Genomic DNA, 21,897 nt, shown 5'->3' with positions numbered 1-21,897 from the left:
GTTTTAGAGATAGGAATGTATGTATAAAATGTGTGTTTTTTCACATACGTTTGTTTTAAGCGTTGGGATGCAATAGCAGCATTTACCTGAAGTGATTGTTGAATGCTACAGCAGTTGTTACCATTAATTTAACTATGTCACCATAAGCGACATCTTCCATTTGAGTACTTTATAGATTTTAGTCAGTGTATTGGAGCTTATTTTTATTGTGAAAAGACAAGGCTTTCACACCAACTTGCCCGAACTTCTTCTGCAAGTTGACAGTTGAATAGATGTACTTTTGTATTTCAGACTGGTTTTACCAGCAAGTGTGAAATGCTTGGAAAGAAAGCAGAATGAAAAAACCCAATAACATATGTTTATACAGAAAATAATTTTTTGTGTACTATATGTTGTGAAGTAAATCTTTATTAATCTATAATCTGTATTAGTGTGACCATGGCATAGATTAGTGTGTTCCTTTTTCAATAATTATTTATACCTTCCTGTTAATTGCAGTGAAATTCAAAGAATAACATGAGCCTGATTCTGCTCCCATTAAAATCAGTAGGGAAAACAAACTCCATCGGGGTAACAGTAGTTTAGGATTATGATTGATTTTTTATGAATGTAGCCTGAAGAAAGCACAAGATAAACTCGGTGATTCTAACTGGCTGCAAGAACTATATTTTCGGTCACATGGGGTGTAGCAAAGTTATTGTAGCTTTTGGGATGGCGGGGATTGATGTGCTGGAAAAACACACGATGTATTTATTGGTTTTGGAAAATGTGAAACATTTTGAACTTTTTGCTTCAGTGTGTTTCTGTTGCAAATGTCTTCAAACTTTTACTGGTGAATTGTATGAAAATGGGCAATTTCTGCCAGGTAGCATTTGTATTTCTCCCCCTCAAATATAAAAATGAGAAAAAGGAGGGACGGGGCTGATCCCTAAAGCTGACACTCACATAATCTGTTTTATGGGATCTGAGCATGAAAAAATATAAATGTTTTCATACTTTGACAGACTTGAGTGGGCAACTCCTTTTTTAATGTTAACATTCTCCTCCCGCCATCAGCACCATCAACTTTATAGGAAGTCATTCAACTGAATTTCAGAGATGCAGCTATGACAAAAACATGATTTCTGCTTCTGGTTTATTTCTTTGTCTCTCCTCCTCTCCCTCTCCCGCCATTTGGGTTGTTGGTTTTTGTTTTGTTTTAAACATGGGCCTGTTTTTTTGGTGCAGAGCACCTGTGACTTCAGTTGATTTCAGTGGGAGCTGTGGGTGCTCAGCACGTTTGAACAATCACCTCTTCTCATTTGCTAAGGCTGGCAATGTTCTCGGTGCTGTACAAGGCACTACTGAAGAGTGTCCCTGTGCTGAGGAATTGACAGTCTAGGAGCCAGACAAATACATAGTGGGAAAGCTAAGTAGCAGTGCTAATTTTGACATTTAAAACACAAAATATGGGGATAGCAATGGTCTGATGTTGGCATGAGTTAGCATTTGTGGACCTCATGAAAAATGTGGGCTTACAGGAAAGCTCTGAACAAGAGACAGAATTGAAAGACATTAAAATAGGGATGTTGTTCCAGGAATGAGGGATTGAGTGGCCCATGAAAGAAGGCATGAAGACATGAGAGAATGAAATTAAGAGAGAGGTGAGGGTAGTTTCGTTAGTGCAGCAAAGGGCGCAAGGTGGAGCACAATAATAGAGCAGAGTAGATATGTAAGCATGGAGTATACAGTCACTTAAAGTGAGGGCCAGCATCTTAAGCTTGCTTTGGAAGGTAAGAGGGTGCCAGCAGAAGAGAATAATCAGGTTGTAGTTGTCTGCTGCACTGCTAAAATTCTTGTTCAGTTTTTTATAACCTAATAAACAGAAAGGTTTTTTTTTTAAAATGTGAACCAAAAATGGATAGGTGTACACAGCTGTGCTTATTATTAGTTACCACATGCTCTTAAAACAGTTTTTTTTAGAATAACACTCATTGTAGAGACCTTTTAAAGTACTGCACTTTTCTGTTACAACAATTATATGTTCAAACACGTAAAGACTTACTGTAATTGTTGTTTTTGTTTCACAGGCCGGACCTGATAGACATGAATACCGTTGCTGTTCAAAGCAACCTTGCAAATTTAGAACGTGCTTTTTATGTAGCAGAAAAACTAGGTGTCACCAGACTTCTGGATCCGGAAGGTGAGTTGATCCTTAAAGACTTCACTGCAAAACAAGGTGGCATCTCTGAAATGCTTCCAGTTCCACGCTTAGGGCCAGTTAGGCAGAACTTCAGGGTCCCGCTGCGTGGGTGAAACGATGGTGTTCAGAGGAGGGATTTAGGTTGATTCGAAACTGGGGAACCTTTTGGGAAAGGAAGAGCCACAGCAAGGATAGGCTCCACCTAACCCGAAACAGAACAAGATTGCTGGCAAGTAAAATTAAAAAGCTCATAGAGGAGTTTTTAAACTAAGAGCTGGGGGAAAGCCAACAGGTATAGAGGAAGACATGGTTCAGAAAGAGACATCCCTTAGGGGAGGATTGATTAATGGGGATTCTCTATATCCCAGTAAAAAGGTGAGAAACAATCAAATGAAAGAGTCCCATTCCATTACATCCCATGAAGGCAGACAACTAAATATCAATACATTTTATAAGTGCTTGTATACAAATGCAAGAAGTCTAAAATGGGTGAACTTGAGTGCCTGGTAATAAATGAGGATATTGATATAATAGGCATCACAAAAACTTAATGGAATGGTGATAATCAATGCACTATGGTAATACCAGGGTACAAAAATATATAGGACTGAGAAAGTAGGTTGTATTGGTGGGAGAGTGCACTACATGTGAAAGAAAACATGGAGTCAAATATAGTAAAAGGCTTAAATGAATTAAACAGTACCATAGAATCTCTATGGTTAGAAATGCCATGCTTGAATAATAATAATATAGCAGGAGGAATATAATACCAACCATCTGACCAGGATGGTGACAGTGATTGTGAAATGAGCAGGGAACTTAGAGATTCTACAGAAACAGAAGATGTGATAATAATGGGAGATTTCAACCATCCCCATATTGACGTGGTATGTGCCACTTCAGGATGGGATGCAGAGATGAAATTTCTAGGCACCATTAATGAATGCTTCTTTGAGCCACTGTTGGAAACAAGATAATGGTCTTTACCCAGCTGGTCATTCTTATGTTAAAATATAATCTAACCATCTGCAGGCTGTAGAGTAGTTGTCAATATTCTTTACCACAGAATCTTGTTCTTTTCTTAGATGTTGATGTCTCCTCCCCTGATGAGAAGTCAGTAATAACTTATGTGTCATCACTTTATGATGCATTTCCCAAAGTACTGGAAGGTGGTGAAGGCATCAGTGCAAATGTAAGTAAGCGAGTAACACCTATGAAGCCTGGCAGCTTCATTGACATGCCTTGATTTTAGAAGGTTTCAACTCAGCATTGCAGTTAACGACATTCTCCATAGACTGGTATAACAACAATAGTAAAATAATACTACAAAATAACACAATTGAAAGTTTTTTCATGTTGTCAATAACTGGACTCTTGGTTTCATGATCTGACTGGGAGCGCCACATGATTTAAAAGACTAAACAAATATTTAATGTGTAACAATAGTGCGCTTGCTTTACAGATGAAGACATTGAAGCAGAGAACTTAACTAATATATAATGATTTGTCCAAAGCCACAGAGAGAGCTAAAATCAGAGCGGGGATTGTAACTCAGAATCTTTTCGCTCCCAGTCCTGTGGTCAGACCATTAGGTCATACTCTGTTTATTATCTCTCTTGAATGGTAATAGAACTAGGAAGCTTCCATGTCACCATTAGAAATAGTTGAGGCCAAAACCTATTGGCCTTACTCATGTAAGTTTCTCAATTGAGTTAATTGGGATTTTTTTATGTGAGTATGATAAAGGGACCAGAATACTGTGAATGCCATTTTGGAATTGCTAAGCTTGGGAATTTATTTTGCTGTATGCATCTGAAGAGCTGCATCCTTTTAAACTGAGACTACAAAAGAAATAGCTAAAAAGAAGTTATTCTTGCTTTCTGATCTGCTGATTGTGATTTGCTATTCTAGGATGTTGAAGTCAAGTGGGTTGAATACCAGAATATGGTGAACTACCTCATCCAGTGGATCAGGCACCATATCACAATAATGTCTGACAGAACATTTCCGAACAATCCTGTCGAACTGAAGGTGAGACACTGGGTCATACACGTACTTTGTTTGAAGGACAGTAGAAAAAAATGAAGATTCTTATTTTATGCAATGACATCAAAGAGCAGCATAATAATGTCTTTTTTTGAAATTTAAGAAACCTTGTAGCTTTCCTGAGACCGTGTTCCCAAAGTTAAGCATGGGAGAGCATGATATGACATTGTTCAAATTATTCACAGGACTCCAAATGTTTATTTTGGTAAAAGAAAAAATGTATTCAGTTTGGAAATATGAAATATGCAATACGTATGAACCAGATCCCCTGAGCTGCTATGGTTCCTTTGTGTCCCTGTAGCAAATGAGGTGCCCAACCGAATGAAGTTTTATATAAATTCTGTCACCCACCCGCCAGCCACCCTCCCTACCCCCAGATGTTAGCTTGAAAGAGCAGGAGTAGTTCTTTGCATGCATGCTTGCAGATGGTGTCCATGATGAAATCCATTGAAAATCCTATCCTTTGATTATCACCCCTCTCCCCCCCGCCTCTGATACAAGTGTCTTAACCTGCACAAGCAGATTTTTCACTGGTGGGTAAAGAATTTTTTATGCAAGTCTTTAATAGAACAATATAAGAACATAAGCCTATTAAACATAATGGAATGTGGTGAAGAAGTAGTAAAATACTCCCTTTTAGGAAATAGCTGATGATATGTATTTATATTTCTCCAGGCACTTTATAATCAATACTTACAGTTTAAGGAAACAGAAATTCCACCAAAGGAGATAGATAAATCAAAAATTAAATGTCTTTATAAACTGCTGGAGGTAAGCTGTACTTTTTCTGCTTCGTTATATTCACTGTATTGTATTTCTGTTTTTTTTTTGTTTATGTTAACCAGCCATTATTTGTTTTTGAAGGTCTGGATAGAATTTGGACGCATCAAACTCCCTCAAGGCTACCATCCAAATGATATAGAAAAAGAGTGGGGAAAACTTATTATTGCCATGCTGGAAAGGGAGAAAACCCTTCGACCTGAAGTAGAGCGGTATGCTAGTGAATGTTTGACAGGAGTGGTTCATTTTCTTTCTGCTCTTTTGCCTTACACTGGAAACTGTGGATGTCTTTTCCATGTTAAAATCTATGTTATTATTTTAGCTTAAAGAATGCTCACACATTTTTTCAAGCCTGTAGATCTTTTTTTGATTTATAGTTTCAGGATCCATATGGTAATGAATTGGGTGGGAGTGGGGTCTCAGGCAGTCCAGAATGAATAGTATCTGTGCCTCAATCAAAGTACTTAACTTTAACGAAATTCTCCCCTATGCAAAAGTTCATGACAAGGTCTATGCATCACTTAAATTCCATTTAAACCCTATTCTGAGGGCTTAAGGAGAATTTAAGTACAGCACTGGGTTAATTTCAGCTGATGCACACAAGCATATCTGAAACTCTGTTTTTTGGGTCAATTCAAACTATATTGCACTCAAGCATATCTGAAGCTCCGTTTTTTGGGTCAATTCAAACTATATTGCACTCAAGTATATACAAAGCATTTAAATGTACAAAATATTTGAGAGCACTCCTGCATGAGTGGTGGAATATGTGACCTGATGTCTTTTCCATCATGAACATCTGTGATTATGTGTATGTTGAACATTACTGAGATCTTGGGCCAGGCCTAAGAACAGGTTTTGGTTTTGCAGGTACAATTTTGAGACCACAAAAAATTGCACTGGCATAAACAGAGTCCATCACTGGAAATCAGGCCTATTGTGCTTTAGGGGAGTTATCTAAACTTGAATGGGCTCCTGGCTACTAAGAGTTTGGGTTAAACATATCCAAGTGTATGCATAGACCCCTGCAGCAGAGAGTCTGCAGGGGAGAGATTAAAGTGGCAGAAGAGGGGCCAAAAGCACCCAAGTTTGACTGACATGTAAAGATGCTGAATGAAGAGGGAGCATGGCTAAGGTGGGTGAAGATGTGCTGATTCAGAGCATTCTCTACTGATGGGGTTCCAATGGAATGAAATGTAAAGCTCTCCCCAACAGGCAGAGCAAAACGTAGCAGGACAGTGGTGGAAACACTGACCTGTTCCTGATCTGACTTGAGGGTGACTGTGCTGAGGTGTGAGAGTGTGTGAAATTGGCCTATAGTTGTAGTCTTACTCACAAAAAGCTTTTATCATATTTTCAAATTGATTAAGACCTCATAAACATAAACTTCCCTCCACCTCCACATATTTTATATTCATCAAATACATTTAAATATAACCAAGTTGTCAGATATGTGGGTCACCATTGCAAGATAAGGAGAGAAATTAATAATCTGAGTAGTGTTAGATCACTGAGACATATATATTATTGGTTGGGTTGGGAAACAGGAGTTTGCTGCCTCATTAACTAATAAGTAGTATCCATTGCTGGGACATATTGCTCTTTGTTTGTACAAACATGGACCACTGCAGCCTGAACTGCAGAATAGAATTTAATTGTGGCAAAAATGATAGCGGCGCTAATACTCAAAGATAGTTGTGAGTGAGTGGCCACATTCGGAGCACCCCCTCAAGGTTTGGGCTTACACTATAGGCAGCCTGCCTCAGTTTCCCCCCCCAAAAATTCTTAAATTCCACACAACCCTTTTTGTCTGTTCACAATACTGTTTGCTACTTCTTGGAATCTGAGTTTATTCAGATAAAATCTTTATTAATGATCTGGATGATGGGATTAATTGCATCCTCAGGAAGTTCGCAGATGACACTAAGCTGGGGGGAGCGGTAGATATGCTGGAGGGTAGGGATAGGGTCCAGAGTGACCTAAACAAATTGGAGGATTGGCCCAAAAGAAGTCTGATGAGGCTCAACTAGGACAAGTGCAGAGCTCTGCATTTAGGAAGAAAGAATCCCATGCACCGCTACAGGCTGGGGACCGACTGGCTAAGCAGCAGTTTTGCAGAAAAGGACCTGGGGATTACAGTGGATGAGAAGCTGGATATGAGTTAGCATGTGCCCTTGTTGCCAAGAAGACCAACGGCATATTGGGCTGTATTAGTAGGAGCATTGCCAGCAGATCGAGGAAAGTGATTATTCCCCTCTGTTCAGCACTGGTGAGGCCACACCTGGAGTATTGCATCCAGTTTTGGTCCCCCCACTACAGAAGGGATGCGACAAATTGGAGAGGGTCCAGCGGAGGGCAATGAAAATGATTAGGGGGCTGGGGCACATAACTTACGAGGAGAGGCTGAGGGAGCTGGGGTATTAAGTCTGCAGGAGAGAAGAGGGGAGGAATTTGATAGCAGCCTTCAGCTTCCTGTAGGGGGGGTTCCAAAGAGGATGGAGCTCGGCTGTTCTCAGTGGTGGCAGATGACAGAATAAGAAGCAGTGGTCTCAAGTTGCAGTGAGAGAGGTCTACGTTGGCTATTAGGAAATGCTATTTCACTAGGAGGATGGTGAAGCACTAGAATGGGTTACCTAGGGAAGTGGTGGAATCTCCTTCCTTAGAGGTTTTTAAGGTCAGGCTTGACCGAGCCCTGTTTGGGATGATCTAGTTGGTGTTGGTCCTGCTTTGAGCAGGGGATTGGAGTAGATGACCTCCTGAGGTTCTTCCAGACTTAATATTCTATGAGTCTATTAAATAAACTCAAAAATAAAACTCAAAGTACCAAAACAAATTCCATCCGTTTTACCTTCTTGTCAGGTCATTCCCAGGCCTTTCCTGCCTATAGTCTCAGTCCTACATCCCAGGACTCTCTGCTAGAGTCTGCTCACTCGTAGCAGTCTCTGATCTCTCTAAGCATCCTTCCTTTATTGCACCCACTGCTGCTTTTAATAGGGAAACCACCTGATCTCTCTTCAGCTGGCCTCGAGATCTACGGGGCAAGCCACTCTGTTACAATGATGAATTGCTAAAACTCTGTCCCTTAGGCTTGTAAACATTAGGAAAACGTCTGTACGCATGGATAGCTAGTGGCCGGTTGGAACATGGGATCCCAGTTCATATGTGGTGTGTGAGGAAAGCCTGATAGCTTGCCTGTAGTGGTCACGGGCCAAACAGGGGTTCCTATTTGTCAAGCTAGTAGGATTGAAACCATCAGAGAGATAAGCCTGCTCAGTCTCTGCGAGGGTGGCTTGTGTCCTTTTTATTTTTAAAGCAGCAGCGCTGAAATATGGATGTAGTTTTATAGAGGGCTGGAAGCAGGAGTTAAAATGGGGAAAAATTCAGTTAATGAAAGACTGAATGATTTTTATGAATATATATTTATATATAAAAACCAAGAAAAAGAAGGGTCTTGCCTTCTTTTCTTTATGGTCAGAAAGCCTTGGAGCTGTCAGTCAGAATGCTGAAAAAGTAAGGTGATGTCTTCAGGATTACAGCTTGGTGGGACAGGGAATAACATAAACATGCTTGTCTGGACAGCAGAACAATAGTAGTGGATTGGACAGTGTACAAGGGTATCGAGTTTACCAATTATGAGCCTAATGTGTTACTCCCATTTTACGCTGGCGTAACTCTATTAAAATCAGGGGACTCACACCAGCATAAATCTGGAATTATTGGGGTAAATCAAGCTCTTTTTGCTTCTTTTAATATAACTTTTAATTCAAGATTTGCACAACACTGTAGTGAGTTTATAATATAGGTTTGTTCCTTTTAGCTTGTTGAAATTGGTTGAGACTTATATTAAATATTTGGCACCTCTATCTCCCAGTGACGCCTTAGTCATTCTGTTTAGTCCATACTTGCAGAGCTTTTTAATGCAAGGTAGGGAAGCCAAACTCAAACTAGCATACATAGCTCTAGGCAAAATTCTTTGAAGAGCCATCAGAGTATTACTTGCTGGGTGTTGAATGTGCATGTTGAAGCCTATTTAAAGAAGGAATGCTGGGTGTTTCAAAAGCCAGTAGAGAGATTTCATCCCTGGGAGCTGTACATTTTGCAGGAGTTTTTACCTTTTCCATTGTTCAATAGATGTAAATGGCCAAAGGAACAGTGCTCCTGGTGTAAAAATGAACAGCAGTGGTTATGGCTACCACAGTAGTGATTCCTTGTTTAGCAACAGCACTGGCACTCGAACCAGCATTGACTCCAATGAGAATTTCCTTTCTGTGAATTGTGACCCGACACTGATTAATTCTTGTATAAGCTTTGGCAATGGCACTTTAGAAGAATCTAGGTACATTGGCATAAATACTGGTGTTTGATGCAAGATATTTTCTTTTGCATCGCAATGTGGATAGTAAATAACATTTTTTTATATATTCTGTGGTGTCTTTTAGGTTGGAGATGTTGCAGCAAATTGCAAACAGAGTTCAGCGGGACATCCTGGGCTGTGAAGACAAACTGATACTTGCTCGGAATGCTCTGCAGTCTGTAAGTCAACTATGAATTCTCTTTCTGGGTGTGTTTGTGAACTTTTTGGCACTGAAGTCTTTATAGTTTTTAAAATCTTACTTTCAGAACTTTTGATTGACTATTTGAGTAATTGATATTTTCACCTTTTCTGCATTTTTTTCTGTAGTTAACATTTCTGGAAGAGAATACTGTACGTTAAATAAAATTCATTCTGCTAAGTTTTTACCAGTAATTATTTAAGATTAAAAAAAATAGCTTACAGTGAAAATAAATTCTCTACACAGTACTTCTCCATTTACCTGTAGGATTTAATTACTGGTATTTATCATTCCAAAACACAGGATTCCAAGCGATTAGAATCAGGGCTACAGTTCCAGAATGAAGCAGAGATAGCTGGATATATACTTGAATGTGAGAATCTTCTGCACCAACATGTAATTGATGCCCAAATTCTTATTGATGGAAAATATTATCAGGCAGATCAACTAGTACAGAGGTATTTCATACTTTTATTTAAGTGTATAAATGCACATTGAGTATGTGTATTGTAGCCCAGAGTGTTGAATCTAAATGCCTGTGGTTAAGCTCCTAAATCCATAATTGGCAGTCCAGATAAAAATAACCAGATGTTCAGAGATGTTGAGCGCCCACTACTCTTACCGAACTCAATGGGACCTGCATGTGCTCAGCACCTCTGAAAATCAGGTCACTTATCTGGGTGCCATTTAGGTGTTTAACTTTATTAGACACCCAAGTTTGAACATTATGGGCGTTTTTATTGTACTTAAAATGGTTATGCTTAAAACCTACTAATTTTGTTCTAGATAAATAGAGATACGATTTGCATCAGTAGTTGCAGCGTACCCGGAAAGGTAGTAGCAGGCTAATGTTGGTTCACAAACAGCAGTTTGTGCAACCAGAAACCTACACTGTAGTAATAGGGTGTCATTTTATGGAAAAGCAACATGTCTCCAGAGAGTGGCAGAGTTAAACCTGAATCTGGTGAGAGCAAGCACAGGATAGCTGCTCGGGCACTGAGCTGTAAACAACTCCCTGCAGCTAATTAATCCATCCCAGCATGTAGTATCTTGCCTTGCAACAGCAAGATTTCTCTTTTGCTGGTTGTGTCTAGCTTTGCATTTGGTACATGCTACCGCACGTGTTATGTTGGTTTTCTGGGTTATTGCCAGGATTTTGCCCATACTAACACACACAAGTATGCATGTATAGGGTGACACAATACATACATGTCACTTTTGGAGCTGTTTACTAGATAATAAAAATGTGCTAATATAGAAAGCTTATATTGGAATAAGTAAAGTCTATAGTAAATAATAGTACTGAGATACTAATAGTGTAAATTTGTTTAACTACAATATATAAAATATACAAGGTAGCTTTCATTTATGTTGCTATAGTTCAGTTAATTATATTGTTTCACAAAAATGCTTTCACAAACTTTCAATTAGATTGTTTGTTTTGTTTTCTTTAGTAAATGTAATTTCTTTATAGGGTTGCTAAACTTCGAGATGATCTTCTGGCCTTAAGGACTGAATGTTCTTCAATATTCAGCAAGGGGCACACACTGACAACAGAACAGACAAAGTTGATGATTTCAGGAATAACACAAAGCTTAAACTCAGGATTTGCACCAAACTTAAACCCTGATTTAAACTCTGGAATGACCCAGAGTTTAACTCCTACTTTGACTTCTTCCAGTCTGACATCAGGCCTCTCATCAGGTCTTACTTCAAGACTGACTCCGGCAATCACACCAGCTTATACACCTGGCTTTCCACCACGGGTAATTCAAACCTATGTAACAGGAGTTGACACCAATGCACTGCAAACGCTAAAGCTGATGCAAATCCAAAAGCCCCTCATGAAATCAGCTTTTGTTGATCAAAATTTAACAGAAGAAGAAGTCAACATGAAATTTGTCCAGGACCTCTTGAACTGGGTAGACGAAATGCAGGTAATGTCTATATGCAAACAACTCTTAGTCTGCCTTAGTCATGTCCTTTATTTTCTGAGGCGCTTTGGTTAATTTTTCACTTTTGTTTACAAGGTGCAACTTGATCGAACAGAATGGGGCTCAGATCTGCCAAGCGTTGAAAGCCATTTAGAAAATCATAAAAATGTCCATAGAGCTATAGAAGATTTTGAATCAAGCCTTAAAGAAGCTAAAATCAGTGAGGTACACGAATGCACTTTGTATTTCTTGAGGTTACTTTTTTAAATTGAATTACTCATGAGGCAATTACGGGTTATACAACTGCACTTGGATTTCGGAACCTTTCTTTGGTTTTATGTGTGATTGCCAGATGAATTAGCATTATACAAATTAATATAATATTTGGGAATCACTGTTAGTGTGGCTAATCTTTTTGTTGTCCTTTAACCTTATCTACTGTACACAGATCCAAATGACTGCCCCTCTTAAACTCAGTTATGCAGAAAAATTGCACAAACTGGAGAGTCAGTATGCAAAACTCTTGGTAAGATCATTGTATCTCTTCGATGTTCAACTTTTAAATGTGTGTTGCTTTGATAAAGGCAGGGTTTTTAAATTTTTTTTTTTTTTTTTTAAGAATACATCAAGAAATCAAGAAAGGCACCTTGATACCCTGCACAATTTTGTGTCCCGTGCCACTGGAGAACTTATATGGCTGAATGAAAAAGAAGAAGAGGAGGTCGCATATGACTGGAGTGAAAGAAACTCCAATATATCAAGAAAAAAGGAGTACCATGCAGTAAGCATTGCTAATGTAATCCAAAAGGAAATAATTAAATTACATTTAATAATTTAACAAGTTTCTAAAAAAACTATTTTTTTATTTGAAAAAAAAAGGATTTAATGAGAGAACTTGATCAAAAAGAAGAAGTTATTAAATCAGTTCAGGAAATAGCAGAGCAGCTACTCCTGGAAAATCACCCTGCAAGGCTAACTATTGAGGTAAGTCAAGAAGGATAGCACACAAACTGGAAAACAATATTGTGATTTAAGCCTTTATGACTTTTTGCTGATGGGATATTCGTTAATAAGTTCAGACAATAAGAGTTTTTTCTTTTCTATGTCCTGGTGTGGCTCTGTGCCTCACTTTCAATGAAATAAGTGTTTTTAAACATTTATGGCTAAATCCTGGAGTCCTACTCGGTTTTTACTTAGGGCTAGTCTACCGTACTGCTTAAGCTGATGTAATTTACATTGCTCAGGGGTGTGCGTACGATGCCCCCCTGAGTGACATAAATTACAGCGACTTAGCGCGGTGTGGACACCGATTTATGTCAACGGGAGAGTGCTCACCAGTCACCATAGCGTGTCTTCGCCAGATGCACTACAGCAGCGCAGCTGCATTGATTCAGCTGCGCTGTTGTAGCACAGTTGGGTAGACTTGCCCATAGTCAAAAGCTCCCATTGAAATGTAGGAAGAAGGATTAAGGACTCCACAGTGGGCCCTTACAACCATATTTAGCCTTCAACTCTCGCATGCAGTTTCCATTGATGTTAATGGGAATTGTACATGCAGATTGAAGGCATGTAATAGCCCTTAATTTGATTTTCTCCCCCTTTGAGCTGGAAAAGGTATCCCTATAGCATTTCCAGTCACAAATACTTTATCATATTGTTTCCTTTTAAGGTCTGGGGTTTGGTTTCATGATCTTATTGTCAATAAATTACAGAAATTGTTTGGACATTGGAATGTAACAAAGTGGCCTGATTTATTTTGGACTTGAATCAGGCTCTTTATTGTAGGTAATCTGTTTACATAAAAAATATTGTAGCTACTGTAGGTGCTTTGTCAAGCCTCCAAAGGACAGTGTCAGATTGTTTTCCCTGCAGATACTCATGTCAAGAATAGACAGTAAAGTGGTGCTACAATAGGACCAATGAAAACAATTATAATACGGGAGGATGAGCTAATCCTTTCAGCAATCAGTACCAACTCTGCATTTTATGATTCTTTGGTTTAAAGAGTTTATTTTTCGTAATATGGAAACAAATGAAGAAAAACACTTCCTTCCCTTTACATGCACTTGAATGTGGTTAATGAATGGTATTTTTGTAGTATGGGAATTTTTTTCTCTAAAATGGTATGCTGTTACTAATATATGTATCACTCAATATCAGTCTAATAAACATATATACTACAGAGACAAACCAGTATGGTGGTAGATACATATGTGAACATTATAGTCTTTACATTAAAGAGTACAGGGTGTGTGTGTGTGCGGGGCACGTAATATATTTAAAATTACTGCCTTCTACATTCTCTAGCATGTGCAGATAACAGGACTTTAGAAAGTATCAGAGGGGTAGCCGTGTTAGTCTGGATCTGTAAAAGCAGCAAAGAATCCCGTGGCGCCTTATAGACTGACAGACGTTTTTGGAGCGTGAGTTTTCGTGGGTGAATACCCACTTCGTCAGATGCATGTATTCACCCATGAAAGCTCATGTTCTAAAACGTCTGTTAGTCTATAAGGTGCCACAGGATTCTTTGCTGCTTTTACAGGACTTTAGAAACTGTCTTTTCATAATAATCAGGCACATTGGGATGTTCGCCATGCATTAATGGATCAATCCACCCAGTTGCTGGAAAACTCGATGTCTTCTGTGCCAGTCAGATGATGCTGGCTTTAAATGACACTTCTGATTAACTTAAAAATATTTAGAGCACCCTCTGCTGGCAAATGTTAGGGCAATGCACTCCATTTTCTATAGAGGTGGTAGCAAAAACATTGTGTAAGAGACAAAAATATTAGTAAAGTTAAACTTATTTTTAAATGTTATGCAAAAGCATATATATGTACACATTAGGGCTTCAGAAAACTTTTTTTGTTGTCTATACAGCACCACATTTTATGTCTGATTTTTTACTCTATACTTAGGCAAAACTCCTACTGTCTGAAGGACAGTTGTGCCTGCACAAGGAGGGCAGGACCAGACTCTTTTGTTTGTAACACTATTCTTATTTTTTTCTAAAGTTTGCAAGAATATACATGTGTGAATTTCTGCACGTCTTTCTAAAATGCTTTCTTTTTTCATCTTTAAGGCCTATAGAGCTGCAATGCAGACACAGTGGAGCTGGATTTTACAGCTCTGTCACTGTGTTGAACAACACTTGAGAGAAAATGCTGCTTATTTTGAGGTCAGTAAGTAAAACAATTAAATTTGTAACACCTTAAAGCATGATTATAGTCAGATAAGTGAGAGGAAGAACAATCACTTGAGAATATTGGTTATCCTTTCTCAATAATTTTCAGGTCAGATTTTCTCAATTTTTCCATTTATAGCTCAATACATGGGCCAGATTCTAAAGTAGTGTAAACAGGGGTAGCTCCATTGTGTTCAGCAGAGCTACGTCAGTTTACACCAAGGGAACATGGGCCTGTTTTTTTTTTAAATGCTGCAAATAAATCCAGGATCTGAAAAAAAGGCAGTGTTCTTTCTTCCTCAGGCATCATAACATTTAATACAGCTTCTGCAACTGGATTCAGGTTGTTGGGTTTGTTGATGATGGACCAGTAGAACAGAATCGAGCTCATTCTTCCAGGGCTGCACAAACAAGAGCAGAACACACGTTATTATCAGTAGGGAGCAGAAGGCCCACAGGGAGCTGATGCATTGACTAAGGTTTTGCCATTTTTAGTCACCTTTATGACTATAGCTCCTCTTAAATGAGCAGTAAATGATTATTAATCTACTAACTATTATACCCGGTAATGGAAGGTCTTGATATGCATTGTCTGATTTAGAAAGAACTTCGCATTTTTTTATGTTTAATAGAGAGAGAGTATTCTTCACAGTCTTGAACCTTGTGGAGCCATTTATGCCAGTGGCACATGAGAGCAAAATGAATGTAAATTGCAACAATTCAGAATGGTAGGGCTTTATAGCTCACCCACTTTGCATTAATGTAAATGGCTACAAAAGGTAAAAAGGCAATGAAGAATCAGGTTCCATCTAATCTATATAATGTTCATAGGAACATACTACTTCCTATAGCTTGTTTCCTACATTTTATAACTTTTATTTTATAATCTGTTTTTTAAAACTTAATAGCTGTAAATTCCAGGAGTAGCAAGAATCAGTGTTTGAAAATCATTTTCACAGGAACTGTAATTAACTAATGTACAGGCATAAGGATATTGATTTTGTTTTCAGATAGCATGTGCAGTAACTGATTTTCGATGTTTCAGTGATGCATGTCTGCCTTTCTGAGATCAGGACAGGTACAAGAAGACAATCACTTGAAATTCAAGCTACTGTAAAATATAAAACAGCTTTAAAACCATTTATGATTTCTTCAGACAACAATTTTGGCTTAACACTTAGTAAAACTTTCAGTGTTGTTTTTAATTAATCAAAATAAGTGTCTTACCTTAGTTTTTCAATGATGCCAAAGAAGCCATGGACTATTTAAAGAATTTAAAAGATGCCATACAGCGAAAGTACAGTTGTGATAGGTCCAGCAGCCTTCATAAACTGGAAGATCTTGTTCAGGAATCCATGGTAAGAATTCAAGAATTTTGTTGACAAAAAATAAGATTAAACAAGAGTTGTGTAACACGTATCTGGATTTAAAAATTGAATTTGTAAACTGCTTACCCAACTAAAGGGAGGTAATAAAATTATAAAATTTAATTTCAGAATGTCTAATTAAACAAGTTTATCCATTTGTCCTTGTTTGTTGTTATTGTCCTTATTCATTTGAATACTTCTGTGCCCTTAAAATATACGTTTTTAAACAATAGTGGATATTAAAGGAAACTGATTACTTCGTGGAGTTATTTCCGTTCCTGTGAAATGTTATTTTTCAGAGACAAAAGCTTTAAAAGCATTAAAGAAGCAGCAGTGAGTTCTGGCCATCTCTGATTTTTTGTTATTTGTTAATTGCTCTTTAGGAAGAAAAAGAACAACTCTTGCAGTACAAGAGCACAGTAGCTGGCCTTGTGGGGAAGGCAAAGGCAATAATTCAGCTGAAGCCAAGGAATCCTGATAGTCCACTCAAAACATCCATCCCAATTAAAGCCATCTGTGACTACAGACAAATTGAGGTTAGAACCTTGAATTTCCTAAAATCAATTACAGACATGAGGAGACAGATAAAGTTTCGTTAATTATATGTTCCTGAAAAACACAAGACTGTAAATATCTTCCACCCTAGTAAACAGAGCAAATGCTTGTGTTCTGCATTGTTGTTTTTTGTTGTTGTGTCACTTATTTGGTGACACCATTTACAAAAGGGCTTTGTAAGGATAGTTTATAATGCTTAGCTCATTAAATTATTCTGCTTTTCTGTTACAACTAGATAACCATTTACAAAGATGATGAATGCATATTAGCGAGCAACTCCCATCGTGCCAAATGGAAAGTCATTAGTCCAAGTGGTAACGAGGCCATGGTTCCATCTGTGTGCTTTACAGTTCCTCCACCAAACAAAGAAGCAATAGACACTGCAAACAGGTAGGAGCAGACTAAAAACAGCTGAAAGTGGGTAGTTCCTGTAATAAATATTTTGGTTGTTTTTATTTTTTTAGGGAAGGAGCACTGTCTTGTGATTAGATCAGAGGCAGTCATTTTCGTTTGAACTTATTTGTGTTAAAATAATTTACGCTCTTTTTATTTTCTCCCCTTTTCACGTGTGAATACAATTTCAGACAGTTTTTCTAATCTAATTGTGTTTGTATGTTTCAGAATTGAACAGCATTTTCAGAATGTACTGGCCCTTTGGCATGAATCACATATAAACATGAAGAGCGTGGTTTCCTGGCACTACTTGACAAATGAAATTGAAACTGTTCGAGCTGGTAATGTTGCTTCGGTAGGTCCTGCACCGAACTATGTCCCTCTGAGTGTACATTAATAACTTACTGATACCCAGAAGACTGCAACTACAGAAACTATTTATAAACTAGAGAAGTTCGTTGCTGCTCACGTCTTCAGTGTGGAGACACAACTTACAGTACCTGCTCCATTTTACCGTGTGCAGTACTCCATCTTGATCTAAGCAGCCTTCACTCTGACAGCCTTCACCTACTAATGATTGGGGCAATTGCAAGCCCCAGATTCAGCCCCTGACACCTGCAGAGGAGTGCGTTTTGGTTACACCATGCTACAGAATTGTACCCTGATATATAGTCTATATTATATCAGCATTAAAGAGCTGATTAAGTTAAGTTTGTTCAAAACAAAATACTGATTTAAATCAAAATATCAAACAGTTAGGCTAAAACAATCTGTCAGACCACTGAACAGCGCAATGTCTGCTTCTGTAAATCTTGTTTTACTTTTATATTACATGAGACTGTTTATTCTACAATACGCAAATATAGATTTCTTCAATTTGCTGCAAATAACACTTGCAGTACACATAGTGAGGGGTTATATGCTGTTTCTCACTGTTTCTGGTTGATACAAATGAACCTGCAACCTCCACCGAAAATGCCCTGCTTCTAATCATGTTTGGGTCAGTAACCATTTTCCCATTGATTGCCACATGGTATGGGAGGAAAAATGGTCTAACATGGGCCTATCCATTGCTGGCACAAAAGATCAAATATAAATTTGGAATAGAATGCATGAATAACCAGCTGTTATGATTGTAATTGTTGTTTTGTGAGGGTCCAGGAATACCAGTGACTCCAACAGACTCTCAGAACTGCATACCACATTGACACTACCTTATTCACACCCAGATGTAGCTTGAGTTTGGTGTTTTGGATCCAGTTTCCTGTTCTAGACGAGAAAGAAACACAGAGCTGTGAATCATGAGCGCATTGAAGCCTTGGTAGCCCACGTTATCTCATGGGTCTCATTAGCGCGTTTACATAGACATTGACACAATTTCCCCAAGAGATGGCAGGATTGACCACCATATGAAAATGCTGGAAGAGGAACAGCTGTTTATCTGAGATCCATTGGGGGAAATAAGCAAGGTCATGTTAATGCAGCTCCACCCCTTTATGGTTTAGTAAGTGGGTCAGAAGCACCTCCTGATAAATAGTGGTAAAGGCAACAGATAAATAAAACATAGATGCTTCTACCCTGTCCATGGACAAGAAGACACACCTGTGTACTGGAAAGCCAAATGTTTAATTGGACTGTAACTTGACCATCACACATCCATATGCAGATGATGGTTTGAGGGATGAAATGGATAATGACTTGGGCTCAAAACATTTATCTCAGAATATGAATGGGTTTTAAATGCTTAGTTATGGTGCTTCTTGCTCATATGCAACTGGTTAAAGTGATAGTCCAATATCTGGTTGGGAAGGAATTTTCGCTCAAGCATATTAGTAGGGTCCCTGAGCTTCTCCCTACATTTTGTGGAGCAGGGGACATCTATTACGATCAGTTGGACCTATCCCACACTATTTATGGTGGTAGGACAGGGCATTGATTAATCTAGATTTTGTCTGGGTTCTCCCCCACACTCCCTTGTTTCTAACAGAGAAAATGTGAGTAGTGAAAACTGCCAGTGTTGATTCCAGCTGTGCTCTTCTGAATCCTGAACATAGGTGATAAAAAGCATGTGCTCTGTTATGAGAGTAGTATGTTATATTATTTGTATTATAATATGATCACATTGAGTCCATGACAATCTGTGGTGCATGGGGTGCTTTAGCAAACACATGAATAATTTTTTACTGACTTATGTGCGTTGGCTTTCAGCAAAGCATTTGCAGAGAAAGGACACAAGCAATTGTTACTATACAAGGTCATTGAAAAGGCTAGAATATTTTAGAGTGCTTCACAAGAGAAGCTTTTCTCCCTTCATTTTCTATTCCATTATTTATGTTGCATTAGTGTCTGACAAATTCCTCAGTCCAGTGGACATACAATCCTTTTCTATTTCATAACACATATTCCCTCCTGAAGCCCCTTCTGGGGTGATATGGCTTTGCATTGCCTCAACTGTGCAAATGCTGTAATGGCAACATCTGGCCCAAACCATGCTGAATTCAATATATGTGATTAGAGAAGTTGTAACACCTTTATCATCTTTACACATTACAAGAATGTCTGGCATTTATACTGATCTATTCTCTATTTTAGATAAAGACAATGTTGCCAGGGGAACATCAGCAGGTTTTAAGCAATTTACAGTCCCGCTTTGATGACTTTCTGGAAGACAGCCAGGACTCCAAAATCTTTTCAGGCTCAGATATAGCACATCTGGAAAGGGAAGTTAATGTCTGCAAGCAGTACTATCAGGAGCTTCTTAAATCTGCAGAAAGAGGTAAGAGCAACTCACTGGGAAATGTGTAAAAGTTTTCTTAAAAGAGGCTTTATGATACCTGATGAATCTTTTGCTTTCTAAATGTGAACTTCAGTGCACTGCATGTTTTATTATGTTAACACCATTAAGACAGACAACTATAATAAATGAATAAAGAGCTATCATTTAGACAAGTTGCGCTGTAAATTCTACTAGAGATGAAGGTGGTTTGTTAGTACTACTCAAAGGTATGCTAAAAACATTTTTCCTGGAAGAAGAATTTACCCTCTGGACTGCAGCTTATCATGTGGTCTAGTTTTTCATAGTCTTGCTTCTAATGGATTGAAATATATCTTGAATATCTTACTGAGCTCAGAATTAGAATAGTATTTGACCCTGTTACACAAGAAAAATGTCTTACACATTCTGTCCTAGTGTTGCAAAATACCCCATCACCACTCTTCAAAAGCACCACTCTTTCTGCTTTTAAGATGCAGAAATATGAAAGCGTAGATAAAGCTGAAAAGATACCTTATGCTGTCAAGTAACTATTGACTTAGAGAAGTAAAATAGTTTATAAAACTGATTAAATTGCCATTATAGTTTGCTATATAAGCGGAGACATATTGTACTTAGTAAATGGAATACTAGATAGGTGATTGTAGTGGGGCAGCCATTTAATGTGCCCCTGTTTGTGACCAGGCGTCACTTTGCAGGCACCCTGTCCCTTTTAGCCCTCTGTTTTGGGCCTCTTAAGAACTACATACAGGCTTTCACGTGAATAACAACACCCTCTGCCTGGGGCTGATTTAATAACAGAAATAGTTCTTTACGGTCCTCAGAGTCCCAAAATAAAGTCCATCAGCACATAAAAATCCATTCTTAGTTCTGGTGTCTTCTGTCTCAGATGGAGTTCTTTTTCTGTCCCAGTCTGTTCTCACAGCCTATCCTTCCAGCTTTTTCTAGCTGGATCTTAGCCTTCTGGCACTAGCCACTAGGTCCCCAAACTTCTAGGTTCAAACACCATTTGGGTTTCCTCACAGGAGCTTCCTGCTCCCTGGGATCCTTCTGTCACAGCTCCCTTGGTATCAGCGTCTTCCATGCTGGAGCTCTTCACACTGCAGTTTTCTACAGTTTCCTGAGCTTCCCCCCTTCATTGCAGCCTCTTGCTGCTCTCTGTAAGGCATTCATCTGGATCTCAGGTGTGACTTGTTCTGTAATCAGGATTGGCTGGCCCAAGTCCTCCAGCACTTTACTGTATCCCTGTCACAGCGATGAAGAAGAAATCCACTTGAGGTTAGCTACAATAGCAGTAATGAAATCATCTGGCTGGAAGAAGGATAGTCATTCACTTCACCAGTGTGCATGCAAAGGGGATGATGGTAGCCCTGACGACTGGAAATGGGGAATCATCTTTGAGCAGGTCTGTTTTCAGTGGGGTCCCTCAGGGATCGGGTTTTGGACGTACACTGTTTAACATAGTTATAAATGACCTGGAAGAAAACAAAAATCTTCGCTGGTAAAGTTTGCAGCTGACACAAAAATTGCTGGAGGGGTGAATAATGAAGAGGACAAGTCACTGATTCAGCACAATCTGCATAATTTGGTAAACATTATGCAAGCAATATGCAAGCAAACAATATGCATTTTAATACAGCTAAATGTAAATGTCTACATCTAGGAACAAAGAATGTAGGCTATACTTATTGGAACTGGGCTCTATCCCAGGAAGAAGTGACTCTGAAAACGATTTGGGTGTTGTGATAGATAATCAGCTGACCCTGAGCTATGTGACCAAAAGAGCTAATGCAATCCTGGGATGCATAAACGGGAATCTTGAATAGGAGTAGAGAGGTTATTTTACCTTTATATTTGGCACTAGTGCAACTGTTGCTGAAATACTGTGCCCCGTTCTGGTGCCCACAATTCAAGAAAGATGTTGATAAGTTGGGGAGAGGGTTCAGAGAAGAACCATGAGAATGATTAAAGGATTAGAAAACATGCCTTATAGTGAAAGACTCAAGGAGCTCAATCTGTTTAATTTAACAGAGGAGCTTAAGGGGTGACTTAATTATAATCCCATAAGTATTTACATGAGAATAAATATTTAATAATTGGCTCTTCAGTCTAGCAGAGAAAGGTATAACA

The 21,897-nt window shown here is 38.6% G+C and overlaps 1 protein-coding gene across 8 annotated transcripts in view; it reads left to right on the top strand.

Annotated features, from left to right (window-relative positions):
- Positions 1–21,897, top strand: part of DST (dystonin) — a 465,365-nt gene that overhangs the window by 245,977 nt on the left and 197,491 nt on the right. For all 8 annotated transcript variants that reach the window (XM_032778396.2, XM_075063729.1, XM_032778395.2 and 5 more), the window contains 18 exons: positions 2,070–2,182; positions 3,268–3,374; positions 4,094–4,213; positions 4,904–4,999; positions 5,093–5,220; positions 9,448–9,541; positions 9,865–10,019; positions 11,036–11,498; positions 11,592–11,720; positions 11,944–12,021; positions 12,115–12,276; positions 12,375–12,479; positions 14,578–14,673; positions 15,912–16,037; positions 16,430–16,582; positions 16,837–16,991; positions 17,223–17,349; positions 19,587–19,770. In XM_032778396.2, coding sequence (XP_032634287.1) covers positions 2,070–2,182; positions 3,268–3,374; positions 4,094–4,213; positions 4,904–4,999; positions 5,093–5,220; positions 9,448–9,541; positions 9,865–10,019; positions 11,036–11,498; positions 11,592–11,720; positions 11,944–12,021; positions 12,115–12,276; positions 12,375–12,479; positions 14,578–14,673; positions 15,912–16,037; positions 16,430–16,582; positions 16,837–16,991; positions 17,223–17,349; positions 19,587–19,770 — 2,591 coding nt within the window. The remainder of the gene's footprint in view (positions 1–2,069; positions 2,183–3,267; positions 3,375–4,093; positions 4,214–4,903; positions 5,000–5,092; positions 5,221–9,447; positions 9,542–9,864; positions 10,020–11,035; positions 11,499–11,591; positions 11,721–11,943; positions 12,022–12,114; positions 12,277–12,374; positions 12,480–14,577; positions 14,674–15,911; positions 16,038–16,429; positions 16,583–16,836; positions 16,992–17,222; positions 17,350–19,586; positions 19,771–21,897) is intronic.

The sequence above is a fragment of the Chelonoidis abingdonii genome, chromosome 3 (genome assembly GCF_003597395.2).
Source record: "Chelonoidis abingdonii isolate Lonesome George chromosome 3, CheloAbing_2.0, whole genome shotgun sequence".
In the NCBI taxonomy this organism is placed as follows: domain Eukaryota; kingdom Metazoa; phylum Chordata; order Testudines; family Testudinidae; genus Chelonoidis; species Chelonoidis abingdonii.
Note: the sequence above shows the minus strand (reverse complement) of the source record. Positions and strands in the feature narration are given on the sequence as shown.